This window comes from Pithys albifrons, chromosome 5 (genome assembly GCF_047495875.1).
Source record: "Pithys albifrons albifrons isolate INPA30051 chromosome 5, PitAlb_v1, whole genome shotgun sequence".
In the NCBI taxonomy this organism is placed as follows: Eukaryota; Metazoa; Chordata; class Aves; order Passeriformes; family Thamnophilidae; genus Pithys; species Pithys albifrons.
The window spans coordinates 29,498,753-29,520,724 of NC_092462.1; the positions used below are offsets into that span (position 1 = coordinate 29,498,753).

General features: G+C 41.4%; 1 protein-coding gene across 1 annotated transcript in view; it reads right to left on the reverse strand.

Moving 5' to 3' along the window:
- Window positions 1-21,972, reverse strand: part of TNKS (tankyrase) — a 135,044-nt gene that overhangs the window by 105,743 nt on the left and 7,329 nt on the right. The window contains exon 2 of the mRNA XM_071556071.1: window positions 19,713-19,937. Within this exon, the coding sequence (XP_071412172.1) occupies window positions 19,713-19,937 (225 nt within the window). The remainder of the gene's footprint in view (window positions 1-19,712; window positions 19,938-21,972) is intronic.

The window sequence follows — 21,972 nt, forward strand, 5'->3', positions numbered from 1 at the left end:
CCAATCTCACATAAGGATATCCCAGTGAGCAATGTTGTCACCAACAAGAAATAATGAGAGAAATCCAGCATTTGATGTTTAGCCTACTGGTGTAACACAGCTGTACTTCTATACCTCTATACCTGCCAAACCACAGGTAGCTTCTAATTGAATGTTCTCCTGCGTCTTCAAAACCTTTAACACTTTAACCCAATACAAACTCTCTTCTAACCACAGGGTATTTGAGATCTAGACACGGTGTGTCTCTCTAAATTTGCTTTTCAATACACCAGGGGTGTGTAAAAATGTCGAGATAGATCTCCTGTGTGGGGAAAAAAATTCCCTCTATAAAGAAACACAGCAGAACAAGTCATTCTAACTAACTATAGCTATTTTGGATTTTAAACACTGCACACTGGTTTCTGAGTGGCCTGAAAAGGGAATGTGGTAATAGTTTATGTCAAGAAAATGCTGTTAACAGGCAAGTGTAAGGATGGTGTGCACACAAATTAACTCCTGGAACTTAGTTAATTACCGTATTTGGATATGCTAGTTTATTTGCTCTGAACAAGGGGGACATTGGGGTGGTGTTTTCCTGTACTGCAGGCAGCACCCGTAATGATCCACCAATACCACTACATGGCTACCCTTGGCTATTCTACAGACCATACTGTACAAACAGCATAAAGAAGCTCTTCTTTTTACTGAATCTTCGTATTGCATATGGACATCAAAGTCTTGCAAGTTTAACTAGTACAAACACGGACTGGTTGAGAGATGCATTTATACCCTCACTGCAACTGCTAAAATGCTTCAGTTTCTGATCTTCACATACCATCTAAAATGCCTTATTTAATTACACTGGTATTATACCAGATCAGTGCTAGAGAAAAGAAAGGCCACATTCTTCCCACATTAAAAAAGAAAAAAAAAAGCTACTGCATTGCACAGAGTATATAATACAACCACCAATCATTTCAGGTTACTGCCAACTCACTACAGCAGGATAAATCCTAAAACTGGCCCACAGCCTCTGGGCACAGGTATATTGAACTGTGAAGTTAATCAACACAACCTCACTTGGCTGTCAAATTATAAACCCACCAAGAACAAACATTTTTACTTTTGGCAGTTTCAATCTTCACATTTTCACCAATAAGGTATGGTAAAAACTTCCCTTGTAGCTATATATCAACAAGTCACAAGTAAGTTTTTAAAACCAAATACAAAACAGAAAGCTTTTCTACACAGAAAACATCACCCAAGAACTTAACCCTTCCTCCTTCATACTGCCTTCATAGTGCACCAAAGGGAAAGACTTCTGATTGAAAGACATAAATACAGTGGGAATCAAATATTTTTTCTTTCAATATTAAGTACAAAGATAAGAATAGTTCAGTTATGACTTCTCTTCAGCCCAACATCCACAGCTTCCTGATTATCCACCTTTACAGGAATGCTGATGGAAAAGTTCACATTTGGTTTCAAAACTGATGCATACAAGTACAAAAAAAAAATAAGAAAAAGGGCATACCTAAACTTTTGACTGCTGAGTGAAAAACGCAAGAACAACAGGCAAACCTTCCAGAAGTATCTGTACTTAAAGCTGCTTACTGCTTTTTTTTTTCCAGGGTGCCTCACGGCTCTACCATTGCCTCCTATCCCCCCACCAGTTCTTTTATCACTGTTGTCCCACTGCCTTATGCTTGTGGTCCCTTCCAGCTACCCCTGCTTCAGTGTATATCCTTTCTGCCCCCTCTTCAACGTCAGCTGCTGAAGTTGACCTTCAAAGAACCTTTTCAAGCCATACTGCTCTAGCTTTATCTGCTTACTCCCAAAGAATCAAGGTACAGAGAAAACAGCCTAAGAAAAATGCCTCCTTTTGACCTACAACACAGGCACTATGTTCCATTTCTCCAAAGGACACGCTCAGAAAGGTCAGTCTCTCACTAACCTTAGGTCCCAGGAACACACACACCTCCCAGTGCAAGTCCCATGTAGGACATGTTTCCCAGTTATACTTGACAAGAACCATAACATGCTCATTTACCTCTACATTCTGAAAACATCTAGACAACACACTGGAATCCAAAGTAATTTTTTTTTCAGTCAATGCTAAGTGCATTTTCTCCCTTAACTACCTGTATATGTAAATCAAACCACTGAGGCTTCAAAGCTTTTCTCATGTTACACAAGCAAGTTTCCTGCCTACATATTGTACTTCTGTAATTCAGAGCCAATAATCCCATTTGGCAAGTTACCAGATCCGTAAGCCTTTTTGCTAAATGACCATATATAACAGAAGTTGTAGCACTCTACTCTTAGTTTCGTAAAATTGAATAGATGAGATACAGTTAATAATATTAGCCACAACTGTATCACTGATTAACTTCTGCCTCTGTGAGCAAACCCAGTCTTTGGGCCTTGTGATCAGCCATCAGAATTCCAAGGTGAAAATATGAGCGGCAGTATCACTACACAGGCTGCCAAGAGCTCTCAAGGCTTAAGTATCACTACTAGACCTGAGTGCATGCATGGCCTCAAACACCATCACCAGCTCAGTCAAGAGAAGTTGGGAATAAAAGGAGAGAAGCAGGTCCTATGCCCTTGACTGCCCCTCTGCAGTGAAAGCCATCAAAGTTGAATGAAGACAGGATTTTGGAGCAGAGAGGCTAAGCACACCAAAGGATGTAGTTCAGAGTCAGGACAGGATAGAGGCAATAACCAGACATATCTGGGAGCACTGCAGGGGGTTCATTGGTAGAAAGACATGACAACCAGGTGGCAGATCAGGGGCAGGATAGGAATGCATTTGGTAGGAGAGAGACAAACATGAAGGAGCATGAAGAAGCAAAAAAGGAAAATAAAGGCAGGATGCAATTAAATCCCAAAGGGAATGTGGGGATAAGTACAGTAGAAGTGCTCATATGTGCAGGTTGATCAAGGAAAAGTTGCAGAAAACTGGATCTCCAGCAACAAAGTTGTCTGCAGACAGTTAACTTCTTCAGACTTCAAAACCCTGCATTACTGGGCTGCTTCTGCTTTGTAGGATTTTACTGCCCGGGCAACAAACAAACTGGAGTGGATCTTACCAGGCTGAGAGCTGCTTTTTCTGAGCCAAAGGCTCAGGATCTCACTAAGCTGAGAAAATATGCCCACTGGTCTCAATGCCCATGGGACAAAAGGGCCACGCAGAACAGTGCTTAGCTAGAAGGTAAGTTAGGAGACTCCAACCACCCAGCTCCAGGGGAATAGGGGCATCTCTAGTAGGATGAGAACAGACAACTCTTCAAGCAGAAAGCAGGAAAACATACAGCCTTTATCCCATCTTTACAATATCAAAGGAAAAACAAAAAAAGGACTGCAAAGAACTGTAAAGCTGTCCCCCTGTAAAACAGCACTTTCACAGGCCACAGTTTCACAGAATCACAGAATGAGTCAGGTTGGGAGGGACCACAGTGGGTCACAGTGGGTCATCAGGTCCAACCTCCCTAGCAGGGTCCCCTAGAGCACAATACTCAGGATTGTATCCAGATGGCTTGTGAGTATCTCCAAAGAAAGAGACTCCACAACCTTTCCAGGCAACCTGTTTCACCCAGACCACCATCCCCAGCCCTGTGCTTTGGGTGGCTGCAAATGTTTGGTCAGCCAACAAGGTAAACTAGGAAATGATCACTTGCCCAATCCACTTCCTCAACCCACTTCCTCATGCAACCACATGACATGCTCTGGGTGGCACAAGAAAGGATAGTACAGGCCCACATGCCAGTAACAGGAGTTCAAAACTATCATTTTGTGTTTCTAGCTAAGAGTATTTCTAGGATTACTAGCCAAAGTCCTGGTGGGTCAGTGTCAGCTGCAATCACCTCCCATCATTGTGCCTTCTCCACTTTCCTTGTTCAGGGTATCCCAATTCCCCATTACCCTAGACAAGGGCTTGCTCCCAATGAACCAGCATGTTGGGTTTGTTCTTTGCTGGGGCCAGACAAATACGCCAACTGCAGTAGTATGAAGCAGAAACTTACAAAAGCAACACTAGACTCCACTTTGTTGAAACCAAAAAAATTTAAGGGAATTAGAATGGTGTTCTCCAACAGCCTAGACAGAAATAAGAGTTCTGACAGCAGGAGAAAGCAGCAGACAAGTAGCAGAGGAAAAGTACTGGGGTTTTGAGCAACCATGAAAAGCCAGGGACGACTGATAAATTAAGAGACCAAGAGGGAAACACCTGTGACACATCTCAAAGGAATTAATGCCTGGTCCTCTAAGGAGGAGACAAGGTCACTGACACAGCTGAAGTGCCTCTATACAAATGAGCACAGCGTGGGTATCAAACATGAGGAGCTGGAAGTCACTGCAGCTGGAAAAAGCTGGGATCTAATCACTATCACTGAAATATCATGGGAAGGACAACACAACTGAAGCACTGCAACCAATGTCTACAAACTGTTCAGAAGCCATGGGCAAGGAAGGAAAAATAGATAGTTGCCCTCCATATTAAAAAAAAAAGAAAAAATGGATTTACTTTAGAGACCTGCCTTTGAAAACCAGCAGTGAACAAGTTGAGAGCTTGTGGGTAAAAATTAGGGGCCAAGCCAAAAGAGGAAACCTCATGGTTGATATTTACTACAGGCCACTAATCAAGGGGATCTTGTTGATAAACAGTTCTTACTTCAGCTACAGGAAGGAGGTGTCATGCTTGCAGGCTCTGATCCTGCTGGGGGACTGTAATCACTGCCATCTGCTGCAAAAGTGGCACAGCAAGCTGTAAGCAGTCTAGGAGACTATTGTAGTGTGCAGAGGATAATTTCTTAATCCAGGTGACAGAGTGCAGCTAGAGGGGAAACATGATTAGATTGCTGTCTGCCAACTCAGATGAACTAATTAGGGATGTCAAGATTGGTGGCAGACTGAGCTCAGTGGTCATCCCCTGGTGCAATTCACTATCTCGAGGGATACGGACCAGGTGAAGAATAGAGTAAGGACTCCAGATCTCAAGAGTTGTTTAATGGATTAACAGATGGGACTCCCTAGAGAACTGCCCTCTGAGACAAAGGAGCTGAGCAGAGCTGGCAGTCCTTTAAAGGCATTTTTCATAGAGCTCAAGAGCTCTCAATTCCCACATGTAAGAAATCAGGCAAGGAAAGGAGGAGACCTTAGAAGGGCTAACTAAGGACCTCCTGGTCAAACTAAGTATAAGAAGGAAATGCACAGGCACAGGAACCAGGGGCATGTAAGCTAGGAAGATTACTGGGATGCTGCCCACATGTGCAGGAATGGGATCAGGAAAGCTAAGACACAGTTAGAGTTGAATTTGGCATAGGATACAAATAATAAGGGCTTCTATGGGAACATTGCTAGAAAAAGGAAGAGTAAAGTAAACACCCCCACCTTGATAAGCAAGATGTGAGAATTAGTGACACCCAAGAAGGCTGAGGTACTCAACAGATTTTACCTCAGTTTTTAACGGTTATCTCTCTTCCCACATCTCTCAACCCCCTGAACCTCAATGCAGTGACTGCAGAATAAAGGTCCCTACAGTGTAAGTGAAACTCAAGGTTGAAGGTGCAAGAGCACCCAAGATACCCAAACATATATCAGTCCCTGGACTCAGTGAGATGTAACCCAGGGTCCTGAGGGAACTGGCTGATGCTGAGATGGCCAAGCCATGCTCAATCCTATCTGAGAAGTCATGGCAGTCAGGCAAAACTCCAGCGACCGGAAAAAAGGAAAATGTCACATCCATTTTTTAAAAAAGTAAAAAGGAGCACCCTGGGAGCTACCAACCAAGCAGCCTCACGTCCATGGCCAGTAAAGTCATGGAACAGATCCTCCTAGAAGAAATGTCAAAACACATGGAACACAAGGAGCTGCTTAGAGACAGAAAGAGCAACTAATGCCTGACTAATGTGGTAGCCTTCTACAATGAAGTCATTATATCAGCTGACAAAGGAAAAGTTACAAATGTTGTCTACCTGAACTTCAGATAGACTGAACACATTGTCCAAAGAAGTTGTGGATACACATCATTGGAAGTGTTCATGGTCAGGCTGCCCAGGGCTTTGAGCAACCTGATCTAGGGAACACTATCCCTGCCTGTGTCAGGGAAGGTGGACTACCTGATCCTTAAAGGTCCCTTCCAACCCAAACCATTCCATGATTGTAGTCACACAGGCCAGTTCCTGGAGAGACACAGTTTTACAACTTACACAAATATATGGTCTTAAATGGTCCAAGTAAAAGAAAGCTACCTCTAGTACAAAGAGGGTACTGTGGCCAAATGTGGCATAATCCAGATTAAAACATAGGAGCTGCTTACATGTTTCTGTTACCTTGTCATTAGATAAACAATAGGGCGTTCCTGCGGTGTAAAGGAGAGCACTCTGGACTCCGAATCTCAAAGCCCTGAGTTCGAGTCTCAGTGGGGACTGTCCCCTGGCAGTTCAATGCCTCCCTGCCATCCCATCCCGTCACATCTCGGGTGCTCAGCAGGGTCAGCTCCGGTTAGTACCAGGTGCTGTGACAGTCCCGAGGACTTCACTGTCACTCTGCAAGCTCGCTCGGCCATGGCAGATGGACCTCAGGAGTTAAATGGTGGGGTCAGTTCTGCGCACGCTGTGCCTCACCTAAAACATCCACGGCGCAGGCTGGAAGGGCACACCCACGTGGGGAGAGCCCTGCCCAAATCTGCATTCGCAAAGTCTGGCCATACATACATACATACAGATAAACAGTAGCAGCTGCTGCTGAGGGCATCAGTACAGGTGAGGAGACCACACACCGAGCTTGGAACATGGCTCTCCTCGCAGAGGCACTTCTTGCTTTACAGCTGAAATGACCACTTGGTTCATCAAGGTCAAGGACAGCCATATCCAACGTTTCCCTTTGCTGATACAGATTAGATCTTTGAAAGGCAGCTTCTCATGCATTCAAACACTGCAGAATCTGCACCAGCTCCCGCAGTAACAGGATGCAATACCAAATTCAGCAGAGGCCCAGTAAAACTCGAAATGGAGACAATGCTTAGAGATCAGGTTCCTTCATCTTAGGTGACCAATTCATAGAAACAGGCTCCAGGGTAACAATAGGAAAACAAAGAAGCATCATGAACAAGGTCTCCCAGTTTCAACTTTCTGCTTGTTTGTTTTGAAGGGAGAAGGATCTTGACAAAAAGACCATTACAAAGCATTGCTTTAAAAGGACTTTATTCTGTTTTCATGCAAACCCTAATTTTTCAGAAAGACTCTTTTGTCTCAGTCTTTTCACTATTAACTTTCAGACTTTGCTCAATGAAGTTTCAACCTTGTAGCAAGGCAGTCTGACTCCTGGTCTATACATACATGTATCATAACCTTACTTCTCAACATACTACAAAAGACTTCTACACATTCCAGAATTAAGTTGGCACTAGATGTTCCAGAGATCAGATTTATCTAATCAAAGGACAGTAGAGGGAAAGGATCTGAACTAGACAACTAAAACCACAAGCATCATTGCAACAGTAAGACCTATTCCAACAGGGGTAAAAGACACCTTTCTAAAAGGCTCCCTCCTCCCCCAGTGATTGCCTTCAACTGTTTCTCCATAAGTAGGTGCATCCTGAGTTACACAATCCTGAGTAACATGCTCTAGGGAATGCTGCTTGAGTAGGGAAGTTGGACTGGATCACCTCCAGTGGTCCCTTCCAACCTTATCCATTCTGTGATTTTAACTACGACTAGTTTTCTATATGTAGGAAGCACTACAAAATTTCTCCCTGGTACATCAGTTCTGCCTACGTGTGATTAAATACACATAGAAAGAACTTGCAGAAAGTTCCAGAGCCCACAGACAGCACAGTAGGTTGATAATACCCTTCTGCCCTCAGAGAAAGAGCCAGAGTTAGTAGATTGCTCAGTCTACATGAACAGCAATGCAAAGCCTTGATCTTGCCTGGACTTAATAAAATAAATATTCCTGTTTCCTTTTTCGGATGTAATGCTTTCAAGTTAAAATTTTCCATTTCAGCTAACAGCGAGAGCAAAGGTATATGCAGGTAATACAGAATGCAGTCTTCTAGAGAGCAACGTCAAAAAGTGTAACTGCGGTTCTTTTGTTTGTTGGGCTTTTTCTGCATCACGCAAGTGACAGCAAGTGTTCATTCCAGAACACTTCACTCAAGAATACTATCTGCACAAAACCTGTATAATATAAAGGAAGCTTCAAGAGTTCCACAATGAACCTGCAAAATATAAGAACTCCAGAAGTTTCAGTTACCAAAAAAACCAACCAACTGAACAAAAAACTCCCTTTGAGCTAATAAGGATCATCTGGAACAACCGTCCTGATGCACCTACAGCCAGTTGCCCAGGACTCTGTCTGGGCTTTTCCGTATCTCCAAGGAATGACACACTACAACCTTTCTTTGCAACCTGTGATTAGTTGCCCTGATGGTAAAGCATTTCCTGGTGTTCAGAAGGAACCTCCCATGTTTCAGTTCGTGGCCATTTCAACCAGGGGATTAAGAATCACATCTAAAGGTGTTCAAGTAGTTATCTGGAACACAAATGTTGTTAGCATGCAAAAAATAAGACCCTCTAATCAAAACAGCTTAAAAACAAAACTAACAAAAACCATCTAGCCCATTTGTAGATGGTATGGGCTGAGAACTCACTATGTGACAACTGAATCACAACCCTTTTCCTTGCAAGCAACAATTCTGCTACTACTCAAGTTCCTAAGCATTTGGTTTCATGTACTATTTATTGAACAGCTAGAAATCTTAATTGCTGCGCTACTGTCTGAGCAATTTCTATTTTCATCTATATCACCAGCTGAAAGCTGCTTTAAGGACAAGTTTTCATTGCTTGGTCCCAGTTTCACTTTTCTCTGAACAAATTCACTTTCCTACATCAAGTTTTATTAAAATAAATGTCACCTATAATCCTGACATCCCATTTGACAGATTAAGTGCCCTGCTTTCAGAGTCTTTGAAAAGCGAAAGCAGCCAGTGAGGCAAATCAGGTCAACATATAGAATCCTAAAAGGAAAAAGAATTGAGGAGAGTTAAGAGGAACCAAAGAGGAATTCCCATCTCCTGCATAGGCTAACCATTTCTTCCAGGTGAAGTCTGGTGGGGAAAAAAAATACTGGTGGAAGCAGATTGCACATGGAATTAGCTATGTGCTTATCAGAAGGCAGTATTTGCCAGTGCACCAGAATCTATCACTTGGGAAGCAACATAAACAGAGAAGTCTTAAAAGTTTCTTAGAATCTGTCCTGCATTTTTCCAAAACAGAAAAGGTACACGCATAATCAAAATAAGTTTCTCTTTTTAGCACCTGAAGAAATATGGATTGAAGAGACTCAAACCCTGGCAGCAGCTCTGAACACACCATTCAGTGAGGTGGGCACAACGTAGGAAAAAAACCAACCACCAATCCCCCAAACTGTCACATTTCACAAGTACAGCCTTCTCCACAGGTGAATTTCAGTGCTTTCAACAGCACACAACTCACACACTGTGTCTTAGTCACACCTCCTATGGAACACACAGTGACACTTTGATGATCTGAAGAGCTGGAACTCTTTAAAGAAGCCCCAACATGCCGAATGACTTTTGCATATTTTGCATAAAACTTGAACCTTGTGCCAATTTTGTAAGCTCATCATTAGTCCACAACATCACTACCAGATACTTAAGAAATGTAAGTAACACATGAAATCTTAGGAATACCAAGCTGATCAGTCCATAAAGTTGTGGCTAAAACCACAGGTTAGCCAGAAGACAGGACTGTTCTCAAAAATTCTGTTTATGAAGTGAGATGAGGAAGGTAAGAATACACTAAGTTCAAGCAGACATAGAGCACTAGTAAAAAGTGACTAGCTAGCAGTACTACATGTATCAGTCTTGTAAACTTCCCCAACAACTATCTTAGATCACATTATTATTTAAGTCACATTGCTGGTGATTTTTAAAGCCCAGAGCTATATCCATTTTTTTTCTCCAGTCCCAGAACTGCTCACCACCACGCCCTATTGACACAGAGCTGCGCAAGTCTTCGACAAGTGTATTTGGCACTACGTCCTTGACAAGCAACACAAAAATCTCAATCCGTGGGGTGAGGTACCATCAGTGCTGCAGATCTCACACTGGGAATGGTGCACATTACATCAGTCTGACGGGTTCTTCGCCTGGGTCACCCACGTTCTGCACCATCCTTGTACTACCCCACACAATAAAAACAAATCGTTGCAGCCAGTTCCTCTTGGTTCCCTCATATAAGTTTTTCATCCAACACACAGCAAAGTCAAGAGCGCTGTGCCTAACGAAGGAGCTGCTCAGTACTCCTTGCTTGGACAAGACATCAGTAAAAGATGAAGACTTCATACAGTAGGATGAATAGTACAATTCACATCAGACACTTCAGCCTTTCCTAGAAAGAAACAGCTTCATCTAAGCAGAATAGTGCCCTTGTATGAACATGGTAAAACAACAAATTACTGTAGTACAGAAGTCTGTTTATCAATGATGAGTCCGAGCCACACAGAAGGCTGAAGACCACCTGGAAAAAGAGGCAAGTGCTCGGGATTTTCAGTAGGTTTCAAGCACCCATAGTTCACTTTGCACTCTTGCTTTAAGACAAAGGAAGACTACATCATTAAAAAGAAGACACCTTCCTTTGTTCACTACATGACAAAGATGCAATTACCTGCACATTTTACAAACAAGACCTTTACATCCTGTAGTAATACTTTAATCAATATTTTGCATTAGTCTAAGAACACATCCGAGAATTCTGCTAGAACTTGCCCCACTCATTTATGCCTTAACGTCTACACATATATCTAGAGATTGTGTTTAAACCACATATGAACTGCATTAAGACCACACGGTTCCGCCGAGAAGCTAAAAGCAGTTATTGCTACAGTAATCAAAAGTATAATCTCATAAGATTAAGTATTTCTGCAAGATATTTAGAAAGCTGCTCTAAACTGATATTGGACATCTGAAAGCAGTTTCAGTGTCTTTAAAAGGACTATTTGTTCTCTTATTCTGTTCTGAATAATATGCAACTTCCTCTTCCCCTCCCTCTCCATTTGCTAATAGTTAACATCAGTAATTTTGAAGCACTTAACTTCCCATAAACATCCTATAGCAAGTTTTCCAGTAGTGTTTTGCATATTATCGTACCACCTCCTTCACTGCAAGAAATCAGATTCTGATTTAACACTTGTAAAGAAACATCATAAAATAAATCACTCTTCTCTTGTCCTCCACAGATTCTCCTGCACAAGGAAACAAGCAAAAAGTACTTTTCTTGATACCTGAATTTTGAAAAAGAAATAGGGCTGGGAAACCTACAGATAAGCTGTAAGATGTTAACTGTCAATACAATTCAAACCTTGAGGGACAAACAGCTTCCAAATGATACAATGTATGAAACCCCAGACAAGGAAATCCTTCTCAACCTATTGCCATGAAGCTGAATTTCAGTCAAATTTTACCAATACAAATACCATAAAGTAAACAAGCAATAGCCTTACAGACTGTAAGCAACACAGTTACATGACAAGCTTTACAGGCCTCCAGCTCCAGGTACAAAGATCAGACATTTGATTGGCATAACCCTGCAGACAAGACATCCTCAGCTGAAACAGGGCTTCTTTTCACCCGATTTGTACAAAGCACCATGCTGTGATATGATGTTTACTGCTGATTTTGTTTCTGAAGAGGGTTTAACCTGAGGATTAATCCAGCTCAATGCCTGGTTCTCCTACAAGAATATTGTGGTAGGGTACTTCCACCTTACTTACAATGATCCACTTATTTCAAGGTTCCTTGCACTTCAAGACCTTTCTTTGCTGGGTACATGGTTGACTGACACTGCTCAGAGAGATTCCTTCGAACAGAATGTGTCACAGCTATACATGCACAGCTGCAGAACACCAGCACACAGTGACTCCTGTAGACTGCACTGCACCGACAGACCTGTTGGCACACACGTGTCACACACTGAGTAGCTATCCTTCACATGGGGGCAGTCCCATGGTGTAAAGGAGAGCACTCTGGACTCCGAATCTCAAGGCCCTGAGTTCAAGTTTCAGTGGGGACCGTTCCCTAGCAGTTCAAGCCTCCCTGCCATCCCATCCCGTCAGATCTCAGATGCTCAGCAGGGTCAGCTCCGGTTAGTACCAGGTGCTGTGACAGTCCCGAGGACTTCACTGTAACCGTCCAAGCTCGCTCGGCCGTGGCAGATGGACCTCAGGAGTTAAACGGTGGGGTCAGTTCTGCGCACGCTGTGCCTCACCTAAAACATTCACTGTGCAGGCTGGAAGGGCACACCCACGTGGGAAGAGCCCTGCCCAAATCTGCATTCGCAAAGTCTGGCCATACATACATCCTTCACACACAGACATTTATTGATTTCCTTCATGCCCTTCTGCCAAAGTCCACCAGGGAGCACTGCAGTTGTATATGCCATGGTAGAGTGTCCCAAACTATTTTCTGTAGTCACTTTTGACAAAAGCCCTGTTGTCTCACACTCCCGTCCATTGTTACTATGACAACAGTGTTACAATGCCTCCCAATTACCAAAATATGATTTCAGTCGTGGATTCCTCCACCCCCACTAGCTCACAGAGAAGGCAGCCTTATTCTCAGCTCTCTCTCAATACAGGATGTCCAAACTACAGACTACATTGTAGTTCAGTAGAAATGTAAGATTCAGCCCTAGAATTTATCATTTCTGTGATGAACATTAACATTTAGAAGCTAACACAGCTTAAACAAGTGGTTAGAGGACATGAAACTATTTAAAACCATGAACAAGAACTTCACTGACAAAGCAAAAATGTTCTTCTACTCAAACTAAAACATCAAATTTTCATCCTGTTTTTGCTATTATGTAAAATTCCTTTGAGAAAGACCCCATGAAGAAACAGTATGAGAAGAGAAGAATATTAGGTGTGAGTCACTGGGAATGCACAGGATTTCAAACCATTAGCTACTCAAGCAGCAGGGTTGGACACAAATGACATCACTCACAGAGCAGAAACAGACCAAAAGAATTCATAACCCTAATATTCTGATGAGCCTGCTCCCACAACAACAGATGTGGCTTTGATCAGTGAGTATCTGAGTAATAAAATAAATATTATTAAGAACAGCCAGGACTGAACTCTGTATTTCAAAAGTCAAAGCAATATTAAACACCTTCTGATACAGACAGCAGTAAAAGTTAAAACATTTTACACAAAGTATTTGAAAGTACTTACTTCAGAGTATTTTCCAATGACTTTACAAGTTTCTGGGTATCAGATACCCAGAGTGTCTCTCTGAATCTCAGCTTCCTTCTAGAACACCAGCTCTCCAAGAGACTCTTTAGGAATTCAGTACATCTCTCCAACAAACAATATGCACAACCAGATCCCAATGGACTTCAGTTACTAATATCCCCTCTAATTCTTATTAAGCAGCTACTAGTCTTCTTACAGGCTTCTGTCAATCCAGCAGCTAAACCCATAGTCAGTGTAATTATTTTTCAGTTAAGGTACTAAAGCTTCTCCCCATCACCCCGTCCTCACTTTCAAAAAGAACTGGCTACTACATAATTCTACTCTTTGATTGCTTTTCCTATGATTTATTTCTTTTACTATTATTATTTTTCAGGTAGTAAAATCAGACATTGCTTTAACTTTTAGAGCAATACAGTTCCTCTGTTTGGAAGGCAAAACCCTCTGAGCATTCTAAAATATCAAGAGACAAAAATATCATAAACTGCAATAATTTCACTATTTGCTGTACACACCTTCTTTGCAAGGTGATCAGACAAGCAGTTCACTGGAAAACCTGTCAGCTTAAAAAAGTTTTAGCTTGCTTGCTGTACCTTTCAAGTGCAAAAAGAGTAAAGGAAAAAAGAAAAAAAAAAAAGTTAAGCAGAAGTTCTTTGGTCAAAAAGAAAAAAAAAGCACTTTGATAACATCAACAGAGGTCTGTTCTCAGCACCGGGACAATAAAACCATCATGCCACAGGACCTCTGCAGTATCTTTTATAACTAGCTCAGAGGAAGCCAGTAAAAACATTGGTCTAAAGTCATATTAAGTAATTCCTGATGAATCCTTAGCACTGCATGAACTCTAAGTGATTTTTAAAAACTTTTACAGTTTTGTATAGTGATGGAGATTTTCAGTAGATAGAACTTTCTATTTCTCTAAAATTACTATAGTGTCCTGTACATCCAGATCCATAAATCAAGGCATCACCAAGCAAGATGTTCAGGGTTTGCATATTTTGAAGGATGCCTCTAAAAACAAAGCAGGTGTATGACACCTGATATTTAGCCCAGCAGTCCTATAGATACTGCAACACTTAACTGGAGATTCATCGGGAAAAAAAATAAAAATCTCTGCAAGAACAACTACAGCCTCTGCAGAAACAAACATATTAGAGGGCAAAGCAAAACCTGACAAACTGCATAAACACAGCTTCTGGAAGGTTATTTTTAGCATAGTTTGTTTGGGGTTTTTTAACATAAAACCTGTGCTGTACAAACAGTTTTAAAGGAGCTGTTAGCACTCAGAAAATACTTGGAAGCTCCTCCCATGCACTGCTCAGCAACTGGAAAACCAAACTACTATTATGCTACCCTGTAAATCTGCTTCACCCAGTTTGGGGGTCTGTATCCCCATACCAACCACTCACCCTTAAAAAAATGGAGGGGGAAGGGGAGGCAAGGGGCAGAAATACCAGAATATTCAACAGGATAGCAAATCAGAAGACTGTTTTTCTGCTTGGAAAAGAGACATTTGAGGGAAGAAAAAAGACAGACATCTATAAAATCACAAAGGATGTGTAGACTTTGATCAGAAATGACTGTTCACTAATTCTCACAGAAGTCCTGAATCACTTGCAATAGAAGTCCTCAAGAAATCAAGAATAATGTTTTCAAAAAGAAGGCTGTTTTCTTTAAGCAAGATTAAAGCTGTAAAATTCTCTTGCCACAGAGCGCCTTCAAAGCCAAAAGTATAGCAGCATTTAACAAGTGAATTAGTGCCTTCAAGAACTTGGTACACAAATTGCTCTGTAACACAGCTCAGGTGCAGTCTCTACCAAGTTTCTACTTCGCTGATTGCCATGAGAAAGGATACATTCAGGGCATTCATAATCTCTGAGTATCATGAGCTACCTCATTGTTGCTAAAATTTTTTGGATCTTCATCTGAAAAGTCTATAGTGCAATCAGACCAAGAAATAGGTAATTCTTTCTCCCCAGCCCAACATGCAGCACACAGTCACTACCCCCACATCACAGCCTTCCTCCAAACACATTTTGCAGAGTTCACCATTCATTCATTATTTCATGAACCAATACAACACCGAGAAACAAAACCACTTTTCATTAGCTCTCTAAGTAGTTCACAGGCACTGAAAATGCATCTTCCTGACAGATAAAACAATCCTAGAAGTCATAAATACTGGAGGACACTAACAATTGGTTTCAATGCTTCAATAAATTTAACCCAAAAACTGATTACATAAAGTAAACAATGTTTTCAAATGGATTTAATTACTTAGCAACTAAACAAATCTGCACTGACTGAATATATTGTAAGAGATGGCCAGCAAACCAGCTGCTTACCAAGATCAACACTCCCACACCCTGAACAAAACAGCAACTGCCACCCAGAAGAGCCACAGCCCATGTTCCTCTCAAACTCAGCACATTCACACTCTCTCCCTACACTGTCCTAGGACAGTGATGTGCAACCACCAAAACAGAAGAAAAAGAACTCGTATCAGCTATTTGTTGTCTCACAGTTTCCCGGGTGGAAGTTTGTGCACTGTCTGATGAGTTTTCATCAGTTCATGCATAGTCCTTATTCCTATATAAGGTTCCCAGTGGCAGGGTTTGTACCTACTGCTCTGAGCTCTGTGCACAGCTGAGCACTCACAGTACCTTCGGCACAAATACACACTCACCATTCCATGGCTAGCACGAGACACAAGCATTCTATTCTGCAGTGTAATTACCACCTGTATTTTGCTCGTCTTCTCACCCTGCTTCAAGCCCTGGGTTTTCCTTCAAAAAATCATTATACGTGAATAAACTGCAACTCTGTTCAATTATCACTTTTTCCCTTTTTTGACCTGCAAATAGGCCAAAAAAGCATCCTATGCTAGATAAGATAACAAAAATATGCAGGCTGGGGTGGCAAGGAGGAAAGGAGAGAAGATAAAGTGGAAAATTCTCACCCACTGCATCATCTGGAAGAAGACGCCAAGAATATGTACCCAAAAATGAGGCAAGATGACTAATCTCTACACAGTCTATCGCTTTTCAGACAGATATCCAAGTTCAGCAATAAATTCTGGGTTATGCCAGGATTCCCAGACACTGTTCTTCAATCAATGCTCTTTAAAAAGCATGCCTTCCTTGTCTAAAAAGGAACGCTCTAAGAACAGGTTATTCAATATTTTACATTTTTTTAACAGATCAATTCATTCCATCTTCTCTGTTGCAACAGTCCAAATTTAAGGTCTAAACAGCAGTACTGTACAATGTATTCCAAAAAGTTATTCAAGTATTCCTGGTCAGAATTCACACCCTAAACAATCACTGTTCCATTATCCCTGTGTATAATGTGTTCCTTCAAAAGATTTTGAGATTAAAGCTAAAGCCTTAATATAAAAGTTTTATACATATAACTGTTAGAAAGAAACAGGAACTTTGCCAAAGATTGCAAAACGTGCTTGCCCACTAAACTGCAAACTCACTGCAAACATGACAGTACAGACTTCTTTGTCTATGGCTCATGTCCTACCCGTTTTATGGAATCAACTAAATCCTAAAGTAGCATCACACAACACTACATATTAAATCTGGTGACTGATGACCCTGCCTCAAGTCATAACTCTCACCTTGACAAGTAAAATATCTGACTGAAGAATAACGTACATGGATAACTGTAACTGAATTGAGCACAGCAGCATCATGCTTGCTTGTTTAAAATAATTTTCTTTAAAATGCCAAAACATTCTTACAGAGCTACTTGCAGGAAGATTGGAGAACTGCATCTAGTGCTGCAGGCCTGCCTAGTGCTTTCAAGGAACCCTGTAACTGCAGCAGACAACTGAGGAGCTTTGGGATTTGATCAGCAAGTACCACATGCTGAACATTTACATATACATGTTATCACCCCCTAAGTCCAGCATCGACATTCAGAGTCATAGATCTAACTTGTGCACAGAATACAGAATGAGGTTCTGTGCAATACAATCCTGTCCTTCCTTTCACCAAACCCAGAGCTTCTTGCTGAATTCGAGTGAACTTTAAAGGTACGAACAGTTCTTTGATTATAGAAATTAGATCTAAATGATCTCAAATTACTGCCAGCATTATACATCAAAACTGATGCACCACATAATTTGCCTGCCCCTTCATGTGACCTGCCCAAACTCCTCCAGAGACTATGTATGTATGTATGGCCAGACTTTGCGAACACAGATTTGGGCAGGGCTCTCCACACGTGGGTGTGCCCTTCCAGCCTGCGCAGTGGATGTTTTAGGTGAGGCACAGCGTGCGCAGAACTGGCCTCACCGGGGCTGACCCTGCTGAGCATCCAAGATCTGACGGGATGAGACGGCAGGGAGGCATTGAACTGCCAGGGGACAGTCCCACTGAGACTGGAACTCAGGGCCTTGAGATTCAGAGTCCAGAATGCTCTCCTTTACACCACGGGACCTCCCCCCTCCAGAGAGTATCACAGAGTCTTTAGACAAACCATCCAAAGAACACTACCCATGGTCCCTCCCACCGCCAAATCCTAAAATCTCCTGTTGCAATGATCTTTCATCCTATCACATCTATAAACATACATGTGCTGTGCTGCACCCTCTCCTGCTTTAATATAAGGTTTTAAAAACTGAAAAAGACAAATCTTTTTCAAAGCAAGCAAACCCAGTCCTCCTTTAAGGTCACTTTGCTAATCAGCCTCTTACTATCAACCTTTCTCCCATTTAGTTTGTCTTTTCAGACAGCAGTTCTCACAACGAGGCAGATTCCAGCACTGAACAGACTGAAGTAATTACTTCCTTTAAGTTTCATGCAAAACTCCAGTTACTGCCTGGAATGAAGCTTACTTTTCCATTCAACTTTATCACAGCAGACAGTTACTGAGACCTAGAATGTAAATGGATCTCCTCCCACAGTACTGCTGCATAATCAGCTATACTCAATAATTTCTATACAATGTCTTCCACATGCTTGACCCTACACAGAGATAAAACGGAGTCCATCGTATCCCTTGTTAAAAGAATAAATAAGATGAAAAACTTATTTGTTTCCTTCAACTTTCTTTCCCTCAGTTTTTGGTGTTTATTTCTAAGTAATGGTGTTTAATTTTAAGTAATGATTTAAGTATTGCAATAGAGCTAATGCAATAGTTTTTTCTACAAGTTTTTCAGCTTTCTCTGCAAGCATGTAATAAAACTTTAAGCAAAAATACATTTGAAATTCTAAGAATTGTGTCTTGTTATCTGGATAACATATAGAACATACAGTTCATAATCTCAGCTGAAGTCCCTTAAAGGCAAGCTTTCCTTTACACGTGTGATAAAAAACACAATGCTGAGCAGATCATTTTGTTCAAGTTAGAATTTGTGAAAAGCACCAGAATTGACATATAAGTTCAACAAACTGATCTGAGTGTAAAAAAAATAAAAATAAAAAGTTAAAGTAAACAATTATCTGCGAAGGAAAAGAACTTCACTCAACAAGCCATTGAGGTTTATGGTGAAAGACCCTTTATTGCACACTGCACACGGTTTATACAGGGTTAAGGCTACGTTCTATTGGCTAAATTGAACCTCACACCATCAAAACTACAAATTCCAATTGGTTATAATCCATATCTCACAAGTCCAATGTTTTGATGAACTCATCCTGGCTGTTTTCAGGTACATCTCTGGTGTCATGTGAACTTCTGGGGAGTGATTTCTCCTTTACCAGTCAACAGCAGCTGTGGCCTCGTTTATTCTTAGCTGCTTCAGTCTTACAAGGTCCATATAGACCTGAATTGTTCACCTTTCACTTTCCTGTACCAACAGAAGATCCCACTTAGAAACAAAGTAATACTAATTACACTGTGAAAAACCAGAACAGTTACAGACAACTTGACTGAAAAGTTCTTTATATGTTCTCAACGCATGTAAAATGATTGAAGTAGTCAATTTTATTTGAAATTTTTTTGGCTCCAGGCTACAAAACACATACTGAAGATAGATCAGCACCTTGAACAATGGTATCCTGTAACTTGTACTGGAAAGCTCCAAAGAACTGAGTTGTTTCTCCATACAGTATAGAATGAAAGGTTAACCATCTTCCTAACCATTAATAAAACTTACAGAGCAGCTCAAAAAGCAAAGACTTTACCTAATAAAGCCAGTTTTCTTGAAAGGAACCAAGAAAGATAAACTTATACATTCAGATTTTAAATACTGTATTTTAACAGGCAAGGAGACTTCACCCAGCCTTTCCAGGATAGTTTTTCAGATGCAAATTCTTCAAAAAACTTGTATTATATACCATGAAAAAGTCAGTCAAATTACTATCACTACAACCAACTGCTAGTTTAAAAAAAGTTACCTTTCAAGAACAAGCAGTATCTTTCATCTCAAGTTGAGCACATAAACAATTACAATGGCACAAAAGATATCCGGCAAAGTTGCAACATAACAAGTGACAGATACTCACCAATGCACACATCTATCTTCCCCTTGATAGCAGCTTCATGCAAAGGAGTGTAGTTCCAGTTGTCTCTGGCATTTGGATCTGCCCCTTGGCACAGTAACAGGCTGACCACTTCTGCGTGACCAAAGGAGCAGGCATTGTGAAGGGGTATCAGCCCCCCGTCGTCACGAGCATGAACATTGGCTCCTGTCTGCAGCAAGTGCTCTACAACATCCTTCCTTCCAAAACCTGTAAGAGAACATATTTCTGTTCATTTGACTGGCAAAACAACATGACTTATTATTCAAAACTGTTTACTCAGGCTAGTGTATCAAATTATATTATTGATATCAAATTATATTATTGATGTCTCTCTTACACTTCTTAGTTCATTTCATCGTAAAGCAAGACTGAGTTCACCTGTAGCAACAACAGCTGCACAATTCACTTACACTCATGACAGAGCTGAACCCTAACCCTAATCCCAACCCCAACCCTAAAACCCAATCCCAACCCAACCCTAAAACCCAATCCCAACCCCAACCCTAAAACCCAACCCCAACCCTAAAACCCAACCCCAACGTGGCTGCCACTCTATCTCATTAAGAAGTTCTACAATAGCCTTGCCATTCTTTTTCAAGGAAAGCTTCTAATGAATTGTTAAAAAATATATAATCTGTATGTACCTAAAGCAAGTATCTTACATACTGGTAATCACTTATACCAACAAGCTGGGGGATGAAGAATCCCATGTGTAAGAACTCTGTTTATGAAACAGCTGAATTAAATGCTGTTGAAATTTCAGAACAATGGTCCTAACTGGCAGCTTATAGATTGTGTTAATACACAAGGCACGATGAAAAACATAATTAAAGGCATTATGTCACTTCTAGAAGATTTATACAAGGTTCAAAGGATGCAACAAAAGCTGTCGGTTCTGCTCCAGGTGACGATGTAACACAGCACAGCAAAATGCTGCTGAGACAGTGACAGAAATGGTTCTCAAAAGTCAGCCCTCTCTGTGGCAGGCAACAACTCAGGCATGAAGATCTCTCATATTGGAATGTTTTACCTAAGTTGCAGCCCGAACAGGACCTCCAATACAATGAATTAAGGCCCCCTTTTGCCAGAGCAGTGCACTAGTTACAGCTACGCAGGTTTGTAACTTGGAATTAACACGCTTTTTCCCCCATGGTCCATACGGCAAGAGCTCTAAGCCAGAGCCAGCAGCTTTGCAACCACATCAGCTTATCCAGTTAAGACTAATGGTACAACTTGACATCCAATGTTCAGTCAAGCTCCAGGCTGGCCTTTCTGCAGGAATTTACACTGTCTCCTCAGTGAGGCACCAAGTCCTTCAACACTCTTTGAAGGACAGAAGTTTTCTAGAACCTGACTAACACAGAGACAAAACTAAAAAAGCCACGGCTTGAGAATTCTGATGACAGTTTAACACAATCTTTATTTTTGCCTGAAGAAGTATTCTTCTATGAGACACAAAAAAGCAGAGGGAAGAAGCATCTGGGGCAGACACCATGGATACACACACAGACACATCTAGCAGACTGCAGCAGTTCACTCCTCGGTTAGTCCCGTGTGGTACCAGCCTGGATGCTCCAGCTGACAAGTCCAGCCTGGTTACTTTCCTATCGCTGTAAACACTCCCCCATTCCCACCATAGGGAGCCCTCAGCTGCTTGCAGAATGCTGGGCCATTAAAAACTACAAGTTAGCACACTGGACAGAGACCAAAATGGGTTTTCTTTAATACATGGAGTTAAACAGCAGTTCAGCAGCGGCTCCACAAGCTGCTGAACCACTAAAGCTGCAGTTCAGGGCCCACCACCAGACTGGCACCCCATTCAGAGGTACAATTTTAGTCCACCACTGCAGATGAGTCAAAGCTCTCTGGTATGTTACATACTGATCGCTGTATATTAGAAATTGTACTGCAGAAATGAAAGTATGTGAACCAAAACTAGTATTATCAACAGTGATATTTATTTATCATGACAAAACTGCTACTAGAAGACATGTTTTTCTTAACTGAACTGCCAGCAAGGCCACTGCTACTGTAATCACTGCGGCTTCCAGCATGAAAAGTCACATTTTGTTTGTTTCTGTTAGAAAGCAGTAAAGGAACACCACCTGTAAGTCTCTAAATAGAAAACAACACCTTAAATGGGTGCACCAGCAAACAAAAAGTATCTGGTTACCCAGCAAAGCTAACAGGCCTAGGACATAAAGAACAAGAACCAAGCTCTCGAAGTTCCCACATTTATACT